Source organism: Haliaeetus albicilla, chromosome 2 (genome assembly GCF_947461875.1).
Source record: "Haliaeetus albicilla chromosome 2, bHalAlb1.1, whole genome shotgun sequence".
In the NCBI taxonomy this organism is placed as follows: domain Eukaryota; kingdom Metazoa; phylum Chordata; class Aves; order Accipitriformes; family Accipitridae; genus Haliaeetus; species Haliaeetus albicilla.
Genome location: NC_091484.1, coordinates 9084517 through 9110164, shown reverse-complemented (window position 1 = coordinate 9110164; position 25648 = coordinate 9084517). Strand labels below are relative to the sequence as shown.

At 40.2% G+C, this 25648-nt stretch overlaps 1 protein-coding gene across 1 annotated transcript in view; it reads right to left on the bottom strand.

Annotated features, from left to right (window-relative positions):
* The window catches only part of ATP9A (ATPase phospholipid transporting 9A (putative)), a 65509-nt gene that overhangs the window by 27909 nt on the left and 11952 nt on the right, over positions 1 to 25648 (bottom strand). Inside the window, exons 4-14 of the mRNA XM_069805038.1 lie at positions 22104 to 22212; positions 15182 to 15240; positions 14235 to 14286; positions 13566 to 13660; positions 12214 to 12294; positions 10766 to 10841; positions 7528 to 7604; positions 6774 to 6934; positions 5861 to 6003; positions 4972 to 5084; positions 1959 to 2171 (exon numbers count right to left, since the gene is read on the bottom strand). Of these exons, the coding sequence (XP_069661139.1) occupies positions 1959 to 2171; positions 4972 to 5084; positions 5861 to 6003; positions 6774 to 6934; positions 7528 to 7604; positions 10766 to 10841; positions 12214 to 12294; positions 13566 to 13660; positions 14235 to 14286; positions 15182 to 15240; positions 22104 to 22212 (1179 nt within the window). The remainder of the gene's footprint in view (positions 1 to 1958; positions 2172 to 4971; positions 5085 to 5860; positions 6004 to 6773; positions 6935 to 7527; positions 7605 to 10765; positions 10842 to 12213; positions 12295 to 13565; positions 13661 to 14234; positions 14287 to 15181; positions 15241 to 22103; positions 22213 to 25648) is intronic.

The following is a 25648-nucleotide window of genomic DNA, read 5'->3' as shown; positions in this document are numbered from 1 at the left end:
TAAGACCTACAGACAAGATTTCCTCAGTGTAGCAAAGCATATCTGATTTCTGAACCTGCTGTAATTCTCTACTTAAGACATCACAAGAAAGGAAAAATGAATTCAAACAATAATCTTGGAAGGATTAGTTATCATGCTATAGTAAAATAAACAAACAATAATCCCTTGGGTATTTGAGACAAATTGCTGCATAAATATTTTAAAGACAGAACAGTATAAAGTGAAAAAGGAAAAGAAAAAATCACTGACTTCACTATATACCACAGTATATACGTAAATAAACAGACGATCTGTGCAAAAAAAAAAAAAAAAAAAAAGCCAGTAAATGCTCTAGGAAAAACAAAAAACCCAAGCAAACCAAAAAAACCCCAACTTAAATGCAGATCACAAAAATTACCATCTGGAAATCATTCAGAACTCATTTCAATCCAAAGGCAGTTGCTTTCTGTAAGCTGTCTTTACAGGGGAGAGGAACACATTAGAGGAGAAAAGCAGGTAAGCAAAACACCAGCCTAGATTATGTGGTGGGAGAGGACACGCATGCACACTGCTCACCAGCTCCAAAGCCAGGGAGCAGTAAGTGCTTGCTGTCACTGTAGGCACATCAATGGAGGAGGGCGGGGGGGGAAGCAAAGATGCAGCTTTTGTATAGTACAGACAAGAACACATTATATGAAATGAATGAATTGCCTACTTTGGAAGAAAAACACTATAGGGAATATTTTGAATGTACATGAAATGTGGAAACTAACTCTGTGCCAGTCTTTCAGTAATACATGCAACAATCTCAAAATCTTCACATAGCTGGGCTTCTAACGAATAGATTTATTTCTATGCAAACAATTTCACACCTCTAACAATGAAGAAAGCCAGCTTCTCTTCTGATGTCAAAGGTGAAAATGTTATTATCAGAGGCAAATCTGTTTTATTTGGGGCAATAAATGGCAGAATGCTTTGAATGTAGTCAAATGGGTGATATGCTCTCATATCATCAGTAGGATTCATTTCAAACTTCAGCCTCTTTCAATGGCACAGAGCAAGTGTAATTGTACAAATTAATAGAAAACAAATTGTTTTACCTTGGTTGCTCTAAAGAAGATGTATCCAAGAAGCATAACCAATACATGAAACCATATTTTATTCCTCCCGCCTTCGTCACAGAAGGAAACAACACCCTAATTAGATTTCCCAGATTTTGCAGAGGGTGGCAAAGAGCACTTTAATCCTAAATCCTGCATTGAACGTGATCTCTCAAGTGTTCAGTAAAAGTCCCCATCAAGTCTCTGGAGTGCTGTAAAGTTTCTGTCTACTGTACCACCCTATGTAGCCCTGGCTGGACTGGGTGCCTGCAGAGAACTGGCAGGGCACAGCTTTGCTCTGAGACAAACTCTTGTGCACTTCACTCTGCAGAAATTAACTCAGACTCTCGATCTGTCCCATCCACATGGGAAGGGATGTGTCCTGGGTTAGAAGTGCTACCCAGCGTGATTTACAACCTCTCACTTGGTCTGGAAGTTCGAACACCTTGCAGATCAGGGACAAGCTGACTTGTGGGAGTGCTCTAACCCCCTCCCACAAGCCGTGTTCCCCCCCCCCGCCCAAGACAAGATTGCCTATAATTTACCAAACGTGGTCAAAGGGACTCATGGCGTTGAACTGCAAAATATACCCTGGACAAAAGTTGCAGAAACATGAGCAAAACTCTGTGATGCAGAGGCTGATACAACAGACAGATACTAGTCACCATGTAGCTCTGTAGTTTCGGGCAGAGACGCAGGTTTGGCTGAAGTATGTCAGCTGAGAGGGTACTTATGGTCTATTCATGGGTTATCAGTGCAACAAATGCATTAAAATATTATCCCCTTCACTAGACTGGAGTATTTTCACCAAATAACTCTCTTTTTTCAGCAACAAGCAAGGCTATAGTTTTATTTTTATACACCCAAATGGATACTGACCTCATCAGGACTGGAGGCCTGGTACACCCTGCAGGAGTCCTCATAGTGTCTCTCGGCTTCAGCCTGGTCTGTCACCCCGTTGGACTCGTACACTGGTGTCACGTTGTGGCACAGCGCGATTGCCTTCACCGCCTCATGTACTCGGCTGCTCATGGTTTTACGCACCTTCGTGGCTAAGGTAAGGCCCTTCACAGCAGGCGGGTCCTGAGATTGCTTATAAAAAATGAAAGCAGAATAAAGTCTTATTGCAGAAAAAAAAAAATTAAATTAAGTTTTTACTTCAAGTGAAGACCATCTATGTAGCAGCTGTGCAGACTCTTGTGTTCCCAGGAATGAGACGCGCTCTTCATATACCTTAACTCAAACCATCATTGGGAACACACCCCAGTGTAATGCAACTTCTTTATCATTGTTACTGGTGGAGTAAAGTGCCCCAAAAGATTTACCTAAGTGTTTGGAACATTACTCTAAGAAAAAGACCCTGTGTTGCAGATCCACCAAACACTGATTGGTGAAAGACCAAAGTCAGAAGACTTAGTAAAACAACTTTTGCCACACAAAAGAGCAGTGGCTTTGCAAATTTAGAGTCAATTTGGTTTCATGTGCAAGAGAATATAATTGCCAAAACCAGAAAACAGATGACTCGTACGGACCTAGAAAATCTTAATTACATTCATTTAATTTTTAATACTATTTTTAGTATCAGAATGGGAGTCTTCAGATAATTGCACAATTACTAAATTATCCTGGTTGAAGAAGGGACACACAGTGATCTAGTTTCCTGCTCTGTTAACCTTTAGTGTCAAGAGGACAAAAGTTTCACTTCCAGGTCAAAGGCCACAACATGGTAAAAATAAGAGCAAAGAATAAGAACTACAGTTCAAAATGAATCATTGCCAGCAAATGCTTCTCATTATAAGGAATCTCACTTGGTAATTATAAACTGTTTATGAGACATATCCTTTACCAGTGTAATCCATATGCTATCTTCCACACTCTAGTGATTAGGACACGTAAGGTCTTTTAAGTTTAATATTGCTGCTCATCACCACTGTTGCAACAGGCTTTAACCAAATTAAACAACAGTAAACCCTCAGCTGAAGTGCATTTAGATTGACATAAAGCACTAGTCACATGCTGGACTAGTCAGTCACCCAAACTTTCTTGACACATATTGAATACTTTGGCAAATAATTAACCAGTAGTGAAGTTTTCTCTGGAGATTGAGTACAAAATGAGGGCAAATAAATCTGAAGTCTGGGTTTTTTGTTGTTTGGGTTTTGGGTTTTTTTTTAAAAGTACAGTTCAGTCATTTAAGGGTCTCAACACCAAAAGAACCAGATGTTAAGAAGGCTGTGAAAGGAGAGGAGGGAAAGAGAGAGATGGCTAGAGGAGTTACAAGTTACCTGAGACACATGCCAGCAGAAAAGATAATTACTCAAAATACCAGGTATTTATCAACTATCATGTGCTTACTTAAAAGCACACTGCAGCCTGACAATCTGCCCAGGGAAGAGCTATGCCACCAAACGGACCAGTGAGGCCAAGGAAACCTGCTGTGCATCTTTACCACCATGAACAAAATCCAAAAATAAAAACCCCATTTACAGTACATAGTGCCTTTTTCCAGGCAAGAATGCTGGCTTCATGTTTCACTTTGTGGGAGGTGTAGAAAGTGTACTTCAGTCTAAAAACTCTAGAGCAAAGCAAAAACAATGTGACGTGAAAAATCCAGTTCACTGCATTGGGTGTACATGCGCAAGGAAAAGCATGGGCACTTTGAAAATTACTTCTGTGGCTTCTGTAGGAATGAAGCAATTCCACAACTATTGAGAAATGAATATGCTTGACATATGACACGGGAGTAGTAACCCATCACTAACGTGTCCAGATTGCATCTCTGGAATCACATTTTACAAAAGAAAAAAATCTAAACGTCAGTAAGTCACAAAAAAGTTATTTCTAGCTGCAGTTGAGAGAAGGGTTATTAACAGAAAGTGAAAAATCATGCTTCCATGATTGCATAATTAGTGACAATTCTTAAATCTTTTATAAGTACCACTCAGAGGGGTGGCTGGAACATCAGCCACTGACAGCTGATTGTTTTTTTCTAAAGGCAGTAATATTCTTAATTAAAACCTCATCACTTGTTTTACGAAGGAAGTGCATTTATCTATATGAAGTTTCAATTCATAAGCATCTTGTCTATTGTAACATGCTAAGGAACACAGTTTGCTGACCCAGACAAGTCACATGGCTTTACGTGGTTATCATACAAAACTGAAATAAAAGTCTAAGAATAGAGATGAAGACTTTTTAGATGCTGGCTCATCCCATGATACTGAAAGAGGAATGCAAGGGAAAGACTTCCCAAAACAGGATTTTCCTGTTCTATACTTCACATGTTGACTTCGCTGCCTTGTTTAGGTGTAGATAGTTCTCAAAGCAGTCGTCAGTTATGCACCATGTAAGATAATTGGTGCATCAGTGAAAGAATCCCACTTTTACTATCTTCTTTTTTAACCATCAGGCCTAAAGCAGTGATGCTGGTATACTGTTCTCTGTTACGGCTTACCAAGTACTGATGGTTCCTCTTCCTTTATTATTGCCCCAGTACACAGCAGCATTTCAAACAGCAACTTAATCCACTAAACATTACCCAGTGCCAATTCTTCAACAAAGCAAATGCTGTGGTTGCTCTAAGTGGTGAATATCTAGATAGAAGTATGCTATTTTACAGTTAGACCTCAGTAACGAGACACAGGCACGTACACTCACACTTGCAGATCTGCACATGTGCTGTGGCAGTTAAAGACTGGTGGATGTGAAACAATCTATGAATGTAATAAGCAATCATGGTAATATTTATCTATTAAGCACCCAATGACCTTCAGACTTCTCCAAAAAGTAATAGTTAATAAGCAGATCCCTGCCATGTTAATTCACCATTAGCCTAGTGACCTGGAAAACTGTTTTGTGAACAAAGGAGTTAAGAAATGAAATTTAATTCTACCTGCGTGTATATACTGAATATGTGGCTCTGCACTTCATCCATGGAGTCCAGGCCGTAAGCTACCGTTCCCAGGTGAAGTCGCTTGAAGACCATCTCATTCTGCGTAAGAGTTCCTGTGACAGAAGCAGCACCAGACATAGAGTGGGAACCAACACGCCTATTCCCCACATGTTCTCATCCTTGCTGTACCCCACATTCAAGAGAAACTGGGCCAGAAGCTGAATCAGTCACTGTACCAGGCTCTCAGCACAGGCTGAGGCCAGCAAAAAAGACAGTATTAACAAACCTGAGGGCCAGTTCTCCTGGGAAGTAGGTGTGCACATCACTGTGCCAGTAAATAAGAATGAGATTCACCCCAAAGTCAATGCCAGCAAGAGCTGAAAGCATAATTCTGGTCCTGTTGGAACCAAAGAACACTGGAAACAACTTCAGTGGGACATTCAATTTACGTAAGACAAGCTTTTCATTACAGCTTCAGTCTTCTGAATTCAAGCTCAACTTTAAAACTGTAAGGACAGCAGCAGACAGACTGATGGTACATTTCTGCCTGCACATGTAAGCTATCTTCATCTGCCTTTGAAAACTAACTCTAAAGAGTTGCTTTTAATTTTATTTTTACCCTCGGCTTTTGGTTTAATAGCACACTTTAAGTGTTCTTTGAAGTAGCATAATACTCCTGTCCTACCCTACTTACAGTGCATTCAGAACAAAAAAAAAAAGCAAGATTTTTTTCAAAAACTGATTAAGTCATATTGTCAAGGTGACAGGAAATGCATATTTCTTCTAGTCCAAAGAAATCTTACATTATACTCTCTGGCTGGCCAAAACGGTAACAAAATCCAATCAACAACATACCATGACTCAAAACTGTTGTTTTCTACACAGATACCTGTTTTGTCTGTAAGCAAATAGGATATCCTCCCCAGCTGCTCAGGAATAGTGCTGGACCGAACCACAGTCCCGGGGATTTTGGAATCTCTCCGGATCACCCAGCTATAGACAATTTTCCCCATGTCCAGATTCACACGTAAACTATGCAGGAGGAAAGGGGAAAAGAAAAAGAAAATGTATCACCAGTTAAACTTTGGAAAAAATCATTGTGAACTGCCAAAGTGCAATGAAAGGACTTGTCTTCCACGCTGAATTTGAGCTGCCAAAGAGGGTGTTTTGGGAGCAGTATGTTCAAAGTCAGTGGTCGGGTGGCAAATGGGGAGAGGGACTGTGCATTGCTGCAGTGGTACTGTAATTCAAAGATAGATGATAAAATTATGTTGAGAAGAACAGATATAATTTGAGGGGAAGATGGACACAGGGGAAGTAAGGACAGCATGATTGATACGCAGACAGCAGGTTAAAAATGGAACTGAAATGAATCCCAGACCTACACCAAAAGTAACAATCTACTCATTATTATAGTACAATTAAATATTAAAGTTTCAGTCCCCTCTAAAAGGCAACTGGGTCCTATTACACTACATGCTATATAAATAACCCTCCTTTTCCATTTTTTGCTCTGGTCTTATCAAAGTAAGCAGGTAGCCCAAACACTGAGAGAAGGAGCCTTAAATGACTAATCCACGGCCTGAGTTAGAGTCAACGTACGTGTGAATACATTGAACAAATTCAGCAGAAACAACAAAGCAATTCTTATGTTTGAAACAGTAATTTGATTTCTACTTCTAGATTTGCTTAGTTGTCAAATGAGGAATAGATAAGAGTTTACGTGCTTTTTCATAGTAGAAACGTGGAGGAGCACACAAAGCAAGCAGTATTTTGCTGGGAAGAATGAGGAATCACCTTACCTAATGGGAATGATGTTTGAGAATAGAAGGAGAAATCTTATGATCTGAAGATACCAACGGCCTGCAAAGTGCTGAAGGGCCACCATGACAAGCGAGACCACCACGAGAGCCCCAAATAGGATCTTGGTAAGACAGTTCACTTCCAAATCAAAAAGACCAATCTAAAGAATAAAAGGGATACATTTCAAGCACACAAATGAAGATGTTAGCTCAATGTAATATTCACAAAGGGAATGAACTGCCATATCCAAAGAGCTATTCCCCACTAGTCGACTTCTCTTTTAAAACACTACAAACATTTAAATTTATAAGCAAAACTGTTTCCAGCTTATTCAATAAGACTTCCATCCTTTGGAAGCTAGGCAATGCATGAAGAGGTGTGAGAAGACTCATGCTGCCAAAAGCTGCAGAAAATATAAACATCTCTGCACCTTGTCTTAGCTTTGCTATAATAGAAGAACGCAGCAAAATAAGCTTTCCTACTCTAACTTGGACTATCTCATTATAACCATATAAAACAATGGTTTTACCAAACTTAAAGTGAGAAGGCACATGTGTAATACAACCAAAAAAAATAAGAAGAAATAGGTTCTGCTATGGTGACTATCTTAAATAGTAGGCTGGAAGATATGAATCATTATTCCTATGAGGTTGTCCCTGTAATGTGTACATACAGCATTTGGAGGGATTTTCTTCAAAAAATGATAAATTTCTGCCCCTTCTCATTTATTATAAGACTGTTTCCTCACCATACCTTACTTCTTGGGTTTGAAGTATTCATCACACTGCGCAGTTCCCTTCCAGTGTAGAGGACAACTCCCACAACAGTACCTAAACAAAACAGAGCATGCATCAGCTGAAGAAAAACCACCTCCATTTGTTTTCTCTATAAAAATACTTGTTGGATCCAAAGGCTTGACAATTGAAAAGGATTTTTAGCAGGTTATTTTCAGAAGCAATAGCAACCAGAAATTAAAAAGTCTAGTACCTGAAATATAAAACTGACGAAAACATAGACTTTGAACAAAAGACATCCTACAAAAAGTCAGTAAGTCTTCAACCATGCCGCCCATACGGTTGGACTTGATGCAGCATCAGACTGCATCAATTAAAGTGCATGGAAACAGAAGTCAACTGCTTTGCTCTCTTGACTCTCCCTGACCCCCTTTTGATGTCAGTCGTCTCTCCCCACTACAAATAAAAGTTGCTAAGGATGAAGGATTTCTTGGTTTTCCTCCCACCACTTTGAATCCCACTTAGGTGTGGGTAAGTTTGCATTACACCAGATAGTGGTCCTTCATTGTGTGTCAAAATTAAATCAGTGCTCTGGGCTACAGTTCTTCTTTATTGGTGAAGGTTGGCACAACTGGAGTAAACCCAATGAATTTCAACAGCTTTCAGAGACAGAATTACCTTATTTTAAAATCTACAATTTACTTTAAGTATTTGTCTAATTGCTGTTCCCACCAAAAGGCGAATCATACCAACTCCTACCTTACTGTAACAGATGGAGCTGCTGGGAGCCTATCAGTGTATTTTAATGCTATGTCCCACAGTTGCTAAAGAGCTGAGAGGAACGAAGTTCTCCCTTTTCTTCTCACAGAAACATAATACAGTTTAGCACCATAAATTACTACAGATTTCTCTTAAAAACTTTGCAAAAAGCCATGAAGAAAAAGCTATCTACCACCAAGAGTTTAAAAGCTGCTATTGCAAAAGTCTAATTTTTTACTAGAAAATTTTAGGGGTCTGTGAAAATGGAGGAAAACAACACTGAAAAAAACACACTGCTGCAAATACATTGCAGAGTATAAAATGGCTATTCCCCTGCACCCATTAATGATCAAAGTTTTAACAAGCTGCAAGTGAATTATTTTTAAATAAGAGTGATTCAAAAGAGGTGGTTTCTAAAAATATGCTGGGAAACATTCCTTTAAAAAAAAAAAAACAAACAAAAAAACAAACAACAAAAATCAACAACAAATCACTGGAGCCAGATGGCAGGTGGTAGTAAGATCATCACAATTCAAATCAGCAGATGGCACAGCTACTCCAAATCAACTGCAAACAGTCAGAGTCAGACCCATTCCCACTACAGCAGATGGAGAAAGCCACATAGTTCTGCTTCGTCTTACAAGCAAAGGCTGCCCCAGTGAGATGGCATCACCACAACTTGACAACTTTCACTCACAGAGGAAGAAAAATAACATCCCCATTTTCTCCTAACAGAAATAACCTACAACATGCTATTTATTATTGCCATAGGAGAAACAAAACTAAGTATTATATTGATCAAGTCAGTCAAAATGAGAGGGAAAACCTGTCAGGGCTAGCAAACAGCTTGAAGGCACACTGGTGTGTATAAAAAGAGTGTTTCTAGGGTTTTTTTATGGCCATTCAAAACAAGACTCCATTGCATAAACAGTTTGAAATTATGAAAATACTTGCAAATCTTATTCCTATTAACTGAACTCACAGAGATGTCTATCTACAAATAACTTATTCAGAAACGAGGATTAGATTCAAACAGTATGTTCATTTGGGCAGAGAGGAGGTCGTTGCATGCCCTTCTCTCCTTCCTTCCAGACACCAAGACCACCCAGGACTTCTAAACAGCACAGAATTAGTGACCAGATGGAGCAGAGTATGCGCTGTGCCCTTCTTTGGGGAAAAATGTCTGCACCCACATGTATACTACACACAGCTGAATGTACAGCAAAAGAATAGTTTTTACCCTCAGCAGGCACTGGCTGTGAGCATGCTCAGGGCAGGAGAGTATTTCCCTCTGATTTCAGTAGGACTATTCACTCTAACATCCTCCTCATCCCTGGCCCCATGTTAGGCTCAGCCACGGCAGTATGAGACCTGCATCGGTTCAAGAGCTGGTACAAATTAAAGCTTTGATACAAGAGCCAAGAAAGTCCCCCCAAGAAAGGGTGCTGCAGGGAGAGTAGCCATACAGGACAGAATCACAAGAAAAACAGCTTTCCATTTCTCCACCTATTTTGTGCAAAAGCAGGATGAGCTGAGACTCGTGCATTAAGCAGCCTGATGGGTATTTGAAGCTGCCAGGCTGACTACATGTGTCTACACTCAGAGGGGAGGAAGGTAGGTTACCTAATGCATGGCAATTACTAATCTATGAACATTATTTACTTGATTAAATTGTATTTGGACAACTAGTTTTTTTACAATCCCTTGGTCACAGCACTGTGACAACACTAATACATTTCAAAGAAGAGTTAGAGCAGGATTAGATAGAAGCATACAATAATAAAATTTATTCACTGTTTTCTGCTTTTAAAAGAGCACATCAAAATCTTTTCAGTGCTTCAGAAAAAGTCTTTTGAAGTTCTTCTTCCTTCCCATTATTATTAATTCCACGTACACCTAGGTACTGCACTGTGAAGTCTCTCCATTCAACAACTTTAACTGCAGAACAGAATTTCACTCTCCTCCAGCCACCACCCTACAAACCTTGCAAGCGCACTGGACAGGAGAGGAACATGGCTTTTACTTTGACAAGCCTCTACAAGAGGGCATTGATTAATCTCAGGCCTTGGGAGCTTATTGTATATATAAACCAAAATCTGTCAAGGAATTTATTTTTTTCTTTTTGAAAGCATAGAAGACGAACTCAATGGAAGCACTTACCTGGAAATCTTTCATCTTAGCTTCTGTTACCAGAATCTGTTTGACACTATTTCTGTTACAGATTAGGATGTCAATGCAGAGAGCAATTAAGTGCTATTCGGGTCCTAGATGCTAAAGAAGTGCCCAAAGGCCACTCCAATTCTTTCTCATCTAGGAATGTCCAAGAGGCAATTAGATGTGAGCTCAGCTCCCCAGAGGTGTTAGGACAAGTGGGAAACTTCATTCCAACTGCTAATTTCTCCAACTGACAGAGATTATTATTCCATTACAAAAAGACCTTTAAAAATTGTTAACATATTCCCTTAAAAAAAAATAATAATGTACATCCTCCATCTTACCTGATGCAATCACTGTGCTGGCCCATAGGGTGTTTTCTATACTTAAACTTTCATTCACTGGAGGGTCACTGTCCTCCTACAACAGGATAAAAACCAAACAAACTTGTCAGTAGTGTAAAAGGCCAGTGGATGAGAGTTACACAGAGGTGTCTGGAGAGGGACATGGGGAGTGTTGGTAGAGGGCTTCTTGATAAGATGGAGGATTTTCATAAACCCAGGTATATCTCTGGTTGGGTTAAAAACATGAGCACTTTGTTTCAGTGGAGTAGAAGGGTTCAGAGCCGGGGGGGTATGGAAATCTATTAAGATACCTCTGCCTGCTGAAGTCCCCCAGGAATCATAAATGAGAAAAGGATTTGTCAGCAGCTTTCCAGGGACTACAGGAAAATATTCCCTCACTTGGCTCACGTGGATTAATAGCATTTCTCCTGCTACTGTAAGATCTCACTGAGAACCTGTTTGGACTGCTCAATGATGCCTAGAAAGTTGTCTGATACGCACCAGAGAACAGCTAAAAGAAAGTGCAATTCCTCTTAGGCACCAAAAGATTAATTCTACACAATTGTACCTTTGCATGAGAAAGTGAATTAATGTCTGTGCAGATTTTATACAAGAACTGCCTCCCCAAGCCACTCAAACTCCTCTTCTGTGCCAGCACTATTAAACCAGATTAAACCATGCCACATAAAGATAAAAGGGCAAAACCTAAAATTTTGAGCTAAAATACCAGCAGACAACTTCTAATAAGCTGTAACTGTCTCCTTATTTGTTACAAAACCATTTGTCCTCTGAAAGGTCCCCAAGGGTGTTAGATGAATCTCTGAAAATGTTCATAATTCCACTGAGAGGAAAAAACCTCAACCTTTTGCCCCGAGTAGGCAATGCATCTTCCCAACAAGTCAAAAGATATATATTTTTTTAATGGTGATATTTCACAGTGGCTCTTGAGCTGCTTGCTGCCCTCTGAAATAGGGGGCAGATATAACTGAGTTCATATAGGTTGTATGCAATTGAAGGCAAAAAAACAACTGACTCAGAATTAAGACTACTATTGCCTGATCTAGCTAAGATCCCCTGTCTTTTCACAATTAAAGGATTTTAATCCTACAGTCTATGGTGGTCCAGATTTCCTTCTGAACAGGCACCATGAATACATAACTACCAATCTCTGTCCAAATGTTCAGATCTAGTACCTTCAGAGTAAGGTCCATAATACTCAACAGCCGATGACATTGTCTCCAAGTCAAAGCTTCAATAACCATATTTTTGTTTCAGATTTATTTCACAGATTTTTTTTTGGGGGGGGGGGGAGAAGAAAGAAGAGACAAGGAATGGCAAGACAGACTTCACTATTTCTCCTGAAAAACTCTGGCAACCTGGTAGCATTCAGCAGGTTTGCATAGGAAACATGACCTATATGATTTCAAATATATGTCAGCAAGACTCACCCTTCTGAAGGTCCCCACAAAGTTATGTATATCAATATTGGGTTCTTCTGCATATACATAGGATCGGATTTGCAGTAGGTCCTATAAACCAGACATGTTTTGGCAGACAGTTAGACAACCACATTTTAATAATGTACAAATATTTCTACCAAAATACTTTGAGGAAGAGTTACTTATGAAGTTAAGATAATTACTGAATCATGTTACTTAGTGGAGCCCAACTGTCTAAGAGAAAATACAATTGGTGTACCAGCTTCACTGCAGACTATTTCTTGAATTGATACCTGAGAGACTCCTGGGAGTTACTTAGATGTCAGTGCCCCATAAAAGAAATTTCAGCCTGAATAATCAAGACAACCTAAGACACTTATTACTTCATAGCAAAGAAGGTTTGGAGTAGTCTTCCAAGGCAATCAAGGAACACCCTATCACTCAATATTTAGTTCAACATGCCAGTGTCACTAGGAACAGTTCTCTGGTGACAAGAAGATAGGCCAATTCTGCACAGCATTTTCACTGCTGACTCCTACACATGCACAAACTATTCACCCCCTGGAGATAATGCCTTGCTTCAAAGCCTTTGTATAAAATAAACTTCTTGCACTTTTTACAGATAGAACATCAATAAAGCAGGTACTCTGATTCCCCCTTCTTTCCCTTGTTTTCTCTTTTTAAAAAATAAAAACAAACAAAACAACACACGAGCTACTTAGCTAGAGATTTTGGGAAACAGCATGTTTGATGCAGGTTATATGCTTATTTCAGATCATACAGTGGAGCTTCCATGGTGACACTCCTCCTTTCATAAAGGCAAGCAATGAAAACTTAATGGCCTCTGAAGCCATTTCATGAAAATGCATGAATTGTGCCTCTGAACTTACTGGAGTGCAAGGAGTGAAAGGGAGCATTTGAGAAGTACCACCACCAAAGGTACCTATCCTGCAACAAGACCTATCCTGCAGTAAGTTACTGCAATGGTCTCTGGAGAAGAAAAAGAAAATAGGAGCATCCTACCATTAGCCACCTTCTGCTGCAAGGCCATTCTCTAGCTGTCAACCCCAGTGCCTATCTGCACAGCTTTGTGGTGACAGCCACGTGGCACAGAGACACCTAGCTTCACCTTACCTGAAATCTTGCCTTGGAGCTCAGGAAGAGCCAAAGCTAATCTGTAGCCAAAGCTACAAAGCTTTGTTGTCAGAGCCAATCTGCAGCATGCACTGAGCCCTATGCAGAACAATGCTGCATTAACCTGTTTCTCAAAACAGCCCATTAACTGAAGCACCTGAACATTTTTCAGGTAAAACAGATACGCATGTTTAACAAGTACAGTATTTTGTACAAAGGCAGCTTACAGAAGCAGTTGGCAGCCTCTGAGTACAGGTAACGGGCAGCCGCAATTTCCAGTCTGTCTCACCATCCAGCTGGTCAGTGCGAAGGAAGCAAGACCCTGTGGATTTTCAACACCAGTCAGTGCTCTTTCCAGATCTGTCTTAGATACATCTATAACTCATGAAATGGCTTTGTATCTAGGACACCCTTCTTTCTTTGGAAACAGTATCTGACTTCAAGTAACTTTTGTTAATAACGCAAGAATGATATTCTTGCATCACACATTCATTTCCTTCCACTAGTCCAGAATACAGTCAGACTCTGTGCTGTATCTTTAGGACATTTGAAATGTTCCCATTAGTCTTTATGTTTTCTAATCCTTTTGATCAAACATTTCCTATCCCACACTTAACAAAACAAACCTGAATGGCAAGTAAAATTATTTACATCTAAAACACAAACTGTTATGCAACCAGATTCATTTACCCTGGGTTCAACCACCTACGTTCTTTGATTAGCAAACAAAAAGAGTATAACATCCTGAGAAGTGGCAGTCCATAAAAGTATTTTAATTCTCTGTCTCTCTAAAATTTTACTATTATCTATTTCTTTCACATTTCTAAAAGATAATTTTCTCTAAACAACCAGTGAAAGGTTAATGGTTATTTTGACAATTGGTTCCAGATGTTTACCATTCTTCTCCGACGTCCTCAGGAAGATCATGTCAGCAGGGACCCGCTGGTTCTGTTAGGAGAAGAAAGGCCATTATTGTGCATACAGCCCTGCACGCGTGTGCAGCCGCCTTCCACAGCCCTACCGTGACAAGCAAAGGGGATATGGAGGAGAAAGAGGATTTCTTTGTCAAACTGAAGCTTGGCATTCATTTTGCTTTGAATCCTAAACTCACTTCCCTGCAGAATTCCAAGAGCAGAATAATAACTGGTGCCAGCTCCCACTGACCCAACCCACCAACAGCTAGGTTTACAAAAGGGCTAGTGAGTAATTCTAGCAGTGTGAAGAAATTTTGAACTAATGCTGGTTTCCTTTCAAGAAGTCCCATACTAGAAGAAAGCATGTATCTGGAATCTACAGTTACCATTTTTCTCTTTTTTGTACTGAATATTTTCATACTAATGGTTTTAGAGGTCATAGCTGCTTGCACAGAGTGTGTGGGCAAAAAAAAAAAAAAAAAATCAGTGGATTAAAAAACCCACACACAAACTTGTATAAAGGGGGAAATATACCTGTACATACCAGTGCCTACAAATGGATCACTATGTCTCCCAATACTTGTGTTGTTTACACCCAAAGCAACATTTGGATGTTGCATTTGTATCAGGCATTTAACCTGTGTCCAACAGTCAGAGATAGGACCAGGGAGGCTTTTTATCTTGCTATAGTATAAGTGGAAAGATTAGGTTACACGTGCATATCTACAGATTTATTCTCACTTGCAAAGACGATGATGCTATTTTGGTGGGGCGGGGGAAGCCTGAAAAGTGATTAAATATTGTAACTAGTGTTCTAACACCTGACATTCTAAGCCTATCGTAAAACAAACATGACTTCAAAGGATCTCATTTTCTACGGTCTTGCAAAAAAAGTACTTTACACAGAAAAGCTACACATAAAGGCTAACCTTTTCAACAATGATGAGGTCGCCTACTTGTATATTAGAGCTCTTCACCTTCACAGTCCCTGCAAAGGAAAGATATCAGTGCATTAGAGCAGCAGCAGGACAGGGTTTGTGGGTGCTGTGTGATGTTCCTTACCTCCCTTCCTTCCACTTCACTATTCTGGAGAAAATGGGTAACTTTTCTATCAGAAGAATTAGGCAACGCTGCCCTGTAAAGGCTTACCAAGCCCACTGCTGCCACTGGGTAAAGCAGTGGGTCTCAATCTGTGAAAAGGGCTGAAAGCCTCTTGTCTAACAGCTCCAGACCTCAGCCCTGGATGCAAAACTCCCTGGTCACTCTCTACTGACAACTCTGAAACAAGCCCTTAAACTTTTTTTGTACTGCTTAACCCAGGAATTTGAAAATACTTTCAGCGTCAGGCAGACAACAGAGCAAGAACAGGAAAATTACAGTAGGGAACCATCAACTCCTGACTCCTCTTCCTTAGGTGGTTGAAAATCTAAAGCTCAACTCTCAATCCAAGCCCTGAAAGCTGTTAAGTACAATGGGCCCATCTTAAAAACCAGGCTCATTTCCTTCCCTGCCGTAGTTCTTGTATCTGGCTCAGCTGTACCACCTCTCCTTTGCCTCTGGACAGACACAGCCTGAACAAGCCCTGCAGAGTATGGGTCCTACAGAAAATGCATAAATATTTATTTCTTTGCAGCTGTCAAACATTTCCCAGTTGCTTTAAAACAGGGGATTAATTTAACAATTGGCTAGTAATTTCAAATCATTAGCCAGCTCTAGATTTGGCTTCTCAGACTAACTAGTGATTTATAATCAGTTAATTTGAACCCTGCCTCTATGTGTCTGTCTGTTATATTTCAACAAAAGCCTCTTTAATCTGCTGTGATTTGAGTGGAAGTGGGGGAGGCACGTGGAGCTCACCCCAGCATGGACAAGACTCCTACTGTACCTCAAAATTCATGGGCTCACTAGCCAGATAGCAGCTCAGGGGGAAAGGAGAAGGGGGAAGGGAGGGGGAATAGAAATTAGCACAAAGCACAAAGGTCACTAGGATTTTACTACTGGCAGTCCCTTCATTAGCATCCTTCTCAGGATATGCTTCAGTGTTTCTGCTCCAAATTAACAATGAAAGCCATTCTGGGCTCCCGGCAGCCTGCTGCTTTGGTGACACACTGTGTGCTTAACAACATGCTTCATCACTGCTGCTAATAAATGCAGACTTCCTTACATGCTGTAATTATTCCTACAAATTATAAGCAGTCATGGCCCATTTCACAAATATCTCATAGGTCTTTTGTGGATCCTGGGTTTTGCCTTGCAAGATTTTTAGTTAAAAAAAAAAAGTAAACAAAATGAATGCTGGGCTAAAGACATCTCTGCCAGGGCAGGAAGCATACTGGGGATTAAGAGTCCATTACGCAGAGGCTTGAAAAGAAAAGCCGCACTCCAAGAGGATCCAAAAAAGCATCCCTGGCAGTCTTCTGTATGGGCTATACAAAGTTAGGTACTATGACACTAAAAGGGTCTGACAGATAACATCTCTTCCTCCCCTTTTAATACGGTTATTCACAAAACAACAAAAAGTGCTTTTGAATATTCTCCCGTGCAAAGGAGGAAAAAAACCCCAGTGTGCTCTCCCCACACAGGCATAGCAATTCTGAAACCACTGTGCAAAAAAGCTCTTGGAATGAGATGTGGGTTTGTTTAACCATATTTTATGTATTTCTCTTAAAGATCACAAGGATTTATTTGGTGACTGTGAGTATAAGAAGCACTATCTGCAGGTTTCAGGAATGGAAACTTATTTTTGTAGTGCTTTCCTTAATGATGTAAATTCATGCTGGAAAAGAAAAATTAATGCCTGGACAAAGCTATAATGTGATGATTTCCTATTATTATGCACATACAATGCTTTTTGGATCATTATTCTGAAAACAATATCATCTGCTTTAAAAGTTTTCCAGTATGAGAGAAATCAAAGCAGCTGGAGCAGATTTGTATTGTTCAATAACCCTCCCAAGCTCAGCTGTTTTAAGGTAAAAGAAAGAGAGGACCTTTCTACCAATATACATTTTTATAACTACTGTATAAGTGAGATGCCCTTTTTAGGTAGCAAAGCTAATTCTACTTTTTCCAGCCATACTCCTGGCCTTTCATGGATGACATCTCTGCAGTATGTACCACATGTCCTGCTAAGAAGGCGCAGGACCAGATGTTTCCTTTGACTCAGGACTCCCATAAAGCAACTTACTTGAATTAGTTTTATTTTGATCTTGGGAATTCCGTAATTCCTTTTTCTTTCTGTGGGGAAACTACCTCCTAAACATTAGATGTTTTCTCATGCATGTTTAAGAAACTAGCTAATAACACAACTGCTTCATTTCCCAGTATTGCTCTGCTATTAAAGTATTTTTGTAATAATAAATTACTGCTTTTATAAATGCATCTAAAAGTGCTTCCTCTAAATACACATAGGTTTATTTAGCATTTACAATACTTCCAGTTTATATTTTCTGAAGTTAATCAGAATACAAGTCAGTGATTAACACAATCTTAAAAAGCAACTAGTGTTGATCTCTTACTTAAAAAAACCCTGTTGTTAAAATTTGATTGGTGTTTGTTTCATTCTTTGCTGTAACCTGATTTATTTTTTTAAAGATAAAAAAGTAAACATAATAAAATGCAAACAGTTTGTTCCAACTTAAGCTACAGTCTTTGAAATTATTAACAAATCTGCAGCATGATGGATGTACCATAAAGCAGATTATTTAAAGTATTAAATATATTAGCCAGAAGAGATGCATTTTTCTACGATGCGAACGCATAAGCCAAGATTTCACAATAGATCTGCAGAGCTTCTCTAAAGTACAGATCAAAACACTTAATTTGGAACTAAAGCTGAAGCCAGAGGTTTATTAAAACAAGTTAAATGCATCTGGAGAGAAAAAAAAAAAAAAAAGGTTGTTTGGATGTGCTGCACCAAACTTTTGGCTTTTGCAGCCTTATGCTGTATAAATGGTGGAGCAGGACTCAGAGGGTTTGGGAAAATATTGTTTTTATATGGCTGGTAAATGCCAATGATCTGTATCTTAAGTAGCACCCCTCAGTAGGAGGTCTCTTCCCATTTCTTTCTGTGGAGTTTCTCTCTCTATTATGCAGTGTTACGGGGGGGGGGGGGGGGAGACAAGAAAAACAAACCAAGAATTTGCAAGCACAGTTCTAGCTTTCTATCAAGCAGAAAGTCAGCACACAGACTTCTGAACACAAGGAGGCTTGTAGGTTTATGAATAGGGGTTTGAAATTTGATTATTTTTTATTACAATCCAAACAACTGTCCTTTAAATGGAGAGCTTTCTATTAAAAAAAAAAATGCTTTCCAGAAGTCTGCTGGTTTCATCATTTTGGAACATAAATGGATCATATCGGTAGAAAGAGAAAAGAGGTTCAGAGTGGAATTTTTTTGATGTTATGTAAAATAAAGGAACACAGAGAAAATACACTACCTCACACTGCCCTCCAAAAAGATTAGTCCCTGAAATTCAGCAACTATAATCAGAATAAAATGTGATCCAAAGAGGATTCTTCATTTTTCTCTACAAAGCAGCAGCTTATTGAACCTTAAAAAGCTTAACAAGAAGAGTGCCTGAAAAAAGTTTCATGTACAGGAGCAACACTGCAAATTCAAAATACCCCCCCCCAGGGTTGGGGGACGAGGCTGGTGGGTGTGCTGAGCTGGAGAGCTCCCGGCCGGCAGCAGGAGCTGTGCCCAGCCACGCTGCAGCTGTGGCTCTGTACAGGGCATGAGGAACCACACACAAAGAGGACAAGAGGATCCCGATTCGGGAAAGCATTTAAATCTGTGCTTACTTCCATCCCTATTCAAAACTGCATATAAGCATGTGCTTAAGTCTCCCTGACTTCATTCAGACCTAAGTATGTATTTACATCTGTGGGGCTGCACTGGGAGGCCAAGGTTGGAGATGGGAAAAACTATTCTCCAGCCACCTTAACTGCAGCTTAGTACAAATACTCAGGAGAAATAAAAATAGCTTGGAGAAAGCTACAGTGCTCCAACAGATCGATTATAGCCAATCGTCAAGACAGCAGTGCTCAGTGTCGAGCCTAACCTAATCCCCCTCCCCCAAAACACTGGCTTTAGAAGTGAAACTATTGTGAAGTTTTAAAAAAAAATTATACAGCAACATTACAGAGGGCTTTTGTGCATCAGTACCCTTCTGCACCGCCCCTTTTCAATACAGTGCTGTGCCACTATCCTGAAGCATGAACCCTGCTATTCAACACAAAAAAACCCCAAAGCCCCAAAACCCCCAAAACAGCCTACAGTCCAAGGCAAGTCCTACCTGGAGTTTTGTCAGCTACACTGAAAATTAATGGTTAAGATCAGCTGTTCTCAACTTATTTTGATATTTGCTGCTTCTACTTTTGACCTGATGAAGGGTTTCCTTGAAAGCTTGCCTACTTTTTCTAACTGTACTAATAGATACAATAAACCAAACCCAACACACTTCCATCCCCCAGCCATGGTGGCCTCACAAGGTACTTCCCTGCTCCTAGGTGATTCTCAGAGGTGCTAAGGTTTTAATCAGGGGAAAAAGAGATGTTCAGGTCTCCTGAAAAGCTTGAGTACCGAGATTCAGGGAGAGACAGAAAATTACTTTTCTCCCCAAACCACAAGACAATCATAAATAATTTTATTTTTCCTACTCTAAACTATACCGCTAGAGAGTCTCGTTCCTGTTTCTGCACCAAATTCGTGTTAAATAAAGTGGCTTAAGACTTTCAGCTAGTGCCCAGCTGCCAATCCTCCTTGGTTTCTTTCACAAAATTAGAAAAGTTAAAGGACTGGGGGGAGGGAAATCATTCATGGGAAACGTAATAGCAATATGAAAAGAACTAAAGGAAAGGTCAGGCCCCTTATAGATCATTGAATAGAATCCAGAAGGCAACTCTTTTATATCTTTAAATAGATGTAGTACACCCCTCTTGGATGAGGCTTTTGTTGGTTGCCAAGCATTTTAAGTGTTGTAGTAAGAACACGTTATTAAAAGGGGATTTAATATTCAGAAACTCAAACTCCCTAGTTTGGAGTTGCCTCATAATTCCCGGCATGTGAAATATATACAGCCTTGAGCAATTACATTTAAAAAGCAGCCTTATTCTTAAAAGTGCAAGTGTTGAAAGCAGCATATTTTTACTACACCTAGTTCACTGCATCTTAATTCAAGGGTATAAACTTATAACAAAGAAACTGGAAATGAAAAAAAAAAAAAAGAAGTTGCTTAAATTCAGTTCATTCCCTTTTTAAAAACAAAACCCTGGCCTCACCATCATTGTCATGGTATTAGGAGTAACTCCATAGTAAGGCAGCATTTGATTTTTTCAAACAAGAATTTAAATGTCTTTGTTAGGTACGGCACAGCTGTAAACAATGGCCAGAGCCAAGGATCAGACGCAGCTGAGCTGCTGCAGCCTGGGCTCACTTACAAATGAGGTCTCCCAACTCCTCACAGTTGGAGGAAGGGGCTAAAGATGATCTATACAAAAAAGTACAAGATACTGCCAGTATTGATGAACTACATCAGCTGCTGCTAACAGAAACACACAAAAGATGTGATAACATATCACACATTCTCTTTTAGCAAAGGACTTGCATGATTTAAGTCCCTGTCTGGTACAACCCAGAAAAAACTATGAAATTCAACACTATTGCATGCCCAGTAAGTGATGGAACATGTCAGTATGTCCAGCAAGTCACCTTAAATTTAACACATGCACTCACAAGCTCCTTCAGTACACAGAGTACTTCTACTTAACTATGATTTGCGGTACCTGTGCTGAAAGGGTCCCCAGTCCTAGACACTAGAACATAGCCTACCGTCACTCTCAATAGTTGAATCAACCTCTGCATAACCATATTCTGACAATTTCACAGACCTAGATTTATTTCTTCTAGTAAAGTGCTTTTGCAAATTATTTGCCTATGTGGATCCTCCTCCCTTTTTTAAGCACACATTTGTTGTTCCCATTAAAGAATAGAATTGGTAGCTTGTAGGAATCCTTCTCACATCTGTCTCTCTTCCTGACAGGGTGAGCAAGCAAAAACCACATGCAGAGGGAAGACAGATGCACTATTACCAAAACTGGAAGGAAAACAAACACAAAAAAACCCCAAACATATCACATCTGCTATAGCTCCATTCTTGTTTTCTTCCTACTATGCTGTTTGCTGTATTTGCCTCTCCCTCCCTTCATCCATGCAACATTACAGAGCGCTTCTCTCGTATCACAGCTTTGCAGGAAGGAAAACACATTTCCCTTCTGGAAACATTCACCTCCACAACCTAGAGCAATTCAGATCCAGTTTCATTTTCTTTGGTGACTCTAATCCACCAAGAAGGGAAAGAAGTTTTGGCCTACACTGGAGTTAGGAGCAAGCAGGGTTTAAAAATACCACACCAGCTGCTTGGAAGTTCACCCCTGCCTGGTGCTGGCTGCAGTGAACTCCCAGCCCACAAAGCAGGCTCCTGCATGTGTGAACACACTGGCTGCCCGCTCCCCGTGCCTCAAGTAGCCAAGATGATGCTCTGAAGTTATCTGAGGCAATTAACACACACACACACCCCTCGCACTAGCTGTGCGTCTCCCTAGGAAACCCTCAGCAGCCACCACAGCCCGGTGAGGAGCCATCCACGAGAAGCCACCCAGACCCCTGAGGCCTCCGCAGCAGCAGCAGGAGTGGCAGCGTGCCTGCGAAGCCACGTGCCTGCAAGCCCATAACCCCCTCCCCATTCCTTGAACTCTGCTTCTCCGACTGTCAGCAGCATTTGATTGAGTTGCAACCCCTGGCGCTGCCGCGCCAGGATGCAGCGGGCACGCTGGAGCCACCGAGCCGACCTCTCGCTGTGAGCTTGCTGTAGATCTGCGAGTTCACTTCCTTGTCGCGCATGTAACATCTGATCTCCTCCGCAGCCTCTCGGATGACGGTAACAGCAAGGACAAATCCCTAGAAGGAGCATGGTGGGGGGAAACAGAATGGATGAAAAGGTCAGGAAAAATCACATCTGCCTCTAATAAGAGCAATATTTATCAGTACCACTGCCAACAATCTGCATTTCCTTATTCTATCTTCTCTCACTAAATCATCAGAGTGATATTATGCACTGCTGTGCGGAACTCCCAATAGCAAACTGACAACAGACTTGGTGCTTAAAAAAATATGGTTGTTTCTCAGCTTTACTGTGATGCTCTGCCAGTACTTCCCCAAGCAAATCTTTGTAAAGTTTATCTGAAGAGCATAAGTAACATATTTCATCTCACTTCACAGGTGTGTAACCAAGCCTGAAAGGGGTTACACAAAAGTCCAATGTAAGACAGGATGCCTCAAATCTCAGTACTCCCTCCACCACAGGGCCATCAAAGCTAGCTCACCTAGTCTGGGAGATTTCTTTACATAGAAATCTATATAGAAATTTATATGACGCTTTTTTATATATACAGATATATAGATAAATAATGCATGTGTATTCATGTGCATGTATGTATACACACACTCAACCTACACAAATAAGCACTCTAAATACATTAACATGAACTACTCATAGAATAATTACACACTTGTCTGACTAGGGTTTCCGTCCTACTTTTCTGTGGATATGAACAGCCACTTCATTTCCTCTTGTCATGAGGAAAATGCCCACATCACATCCTTCACTATATTAAAAAAAATAACTAAATTAATGCAAAACAATTCTTCATGGTGCTAGTACCACAAAGTCATTTTATTAGGCACTATTCAGCTCAGACTCGCTAAACAGTTAAAACACTCCTCATCCATTACAGAAAAAAAATGAACTTTTTACAACCTGTATTGAAAACTGCAACCATGTACTGATTATCTCTGTCAATAAGAAACTTTTTTATTTTAGGAAGGGGGCAGGGCAATGTTAAAAACTGAGGGTTACATGAAAAACACAGGAAAACATCTGTAAATACCCACCTACCCAAACAGGAGATTTTGCCAGTGGGTTGCAATTTCCAACTTTAAGTAACTTCATTTTTAGAAAGAATGGCTGTGCACACACCTCCAAAAACTGTATGTACAAGTTGTTAAGCTGGACACAAGGAACTTGTCAACCTGAACTCCGCTACCACCTCAGGGAAGTCTTGCTGTAGAACATTGCTGACACTACCCAACACAATAACAATTCAAATTCTCACTTTTTTTAAAATAAAGAAAAATTATGAAGAATGACCTAAGAGCTACTAAGACCAAAGGAGAGCAGTGTCTCTAATTATTAAAATACTGAGGTACACTTCACCTGCCGGCTCTCACAATCCAGTAATAGAACTAAATAGTCCCTAATTCTAGTACATACATATGCGTCTAAATGCATGATCTAGATTAATTAGTATCAGTCTTGAAATGCAATGTAGTATGTTTCTGCAGTATTTAAAAATGCAGACACGTGAAGAGACCCAAGGATTGGCAATTACTTCTTTAAAACATGCCTGTATTCAATCCTGTATTTACAAACAATGAAAGTAAGAAGCCATTAATACAATATTTTCAGAGAAGTGTTTCACCCCCCAGCATTCAGGACCATGACCATCTGTTTTGCACCACCGTGGAAGATCTCTTTCCCATAACCAACAAATCAAGAAAAGAACGAACATTTCTCTTCTATTTACAAGTGGCATTTGTGGCTTTCCAAAAATAAAATAAAAGAGCATCAGTTATTTTCAACTTATGTTTCAGCTGTTTGAAGAGTCTTCAAATAATCGCCCCAAAATATTCCCACATGTGCCGACTCACTGTGTCATCTCATATGTCATTCCATCCCCAACACTCCTATTAGCAGCCAGTAATGAACAAAGACCTTTCTTACCCTGCTTTCTGGCAGCTTGTATGCCAAATTCTAATTGCTCACCTGGCATAGACAAGTCACAACTGCCTATACAAAACCCAGAAAGAGAGAACCTGTGTGTGCATGTATACTTTATTTATAGGACAGGATCTTACAAAACTAGCCTTAGATTCACACAGCAAATGCAATACAGCACACACTTGAGAGAGAATTCAGTGAGATCCAGGCTTTAATATTAAACAGAATTTTAGCAGCAAAGTCCCGAATCTGGCCCCTTCACTTCCTTCTGGCTTCTACTGGGGATTTTACTGTATTGGAAGTCTAAAAGGCAGGAAAAATTTCCTTTGCCCCTGCTCAGCTCCCTCAACAGAGCCATGAATTTTTACCACCACCATTTCTCAAATCAGTGCACAAGTAGTGTCTTAGAAAGAGCCCTGTGCTTTTTAAATCAATTTTCAGTTGCTTCTTTAAAGTAGAAAGGATGTCTATCTTTGGAGATTTTCAAAACTCAGGTAGATGAGTTAAACCAACCTATGTTTAAAGATAGCCCTGCTTTGAGCAGACAGCTGGACCAGACGTCCCTGTGAACCAAAATTATTCTACAATACTATGAGCTGAAGTGCAGCAGAGAAGTTACTCAGATAGAAAGAGAAATAATAGTTTTACTGGGATAAAAGAAAAAAAATATATAGGTACCTATATTTAAGCATTTAAGCAGTTGTAACTAGCTCATACAGTGCATTTTAGAGACTTAAGAAGCCCGTTCTGTGCAACTATTCCTTGTTCTGCCCTTTGACAGCACTGGAGTTTCTGCTTCAAACCTGATTATTATCGATTTCCTTTGATCGCAGATGAAACACATGGCTATCAAAAGAAAAGGGCAAATAATTTACAGGAAGGAAAGAGTATCTGCACCTTGCGTGAGCGTGAATGAGTATGTGTGCCTATTTTTATACGTGGGAGGTTTGTGGAAGGCTGTTTCTCAGTTTTTTGTTTTTTACAATACGGTTAAACCATGAAGCAGCCTGCTGACCTATCCCAAGGCCACAGGTCAAACTGTTTGGCAGGGGAGCGTAATTTGCCAACATTCCGCATATGGCCACTCATTAAGGTCACTTTTGAAAGGTGCCCTTCAGTCCTTCGCTGCAGTTGCCAGGCTGCTCTGGGGTCCCGCAAGCACCAGCCCTTGTGTGACCACCCCGCGAGGGTGCAACACCCCACACAGATGCTCCACAAGCACATGCTGTGTTTAGATGCAGCTGTGAACAGCAGACATGTTGCTCCAGTCTTTTTTCATTTTCTCATGTTATTCATGAAGCCCTGCTGCCCTTGCAGTCACCGTGGCCAGTGGCGAGAGCTCTGTGCCTGTTAACACCCCACAGATGAACAAGTTGGGGGCAGAGTCCTCTCACACCCTTGACAAACCTCTACAAAATAAAGCTTACGACCAGAACAGGCATCTACACTACGACAGGTATGGAGCTGGCCTGAAAAAGTAAGCTAACAAAATGATTTAAGGTGCAAACTAATGCCCTAGAGAAAAGGCAGCAAAAGAAATTTCATCAAAATTAAGCT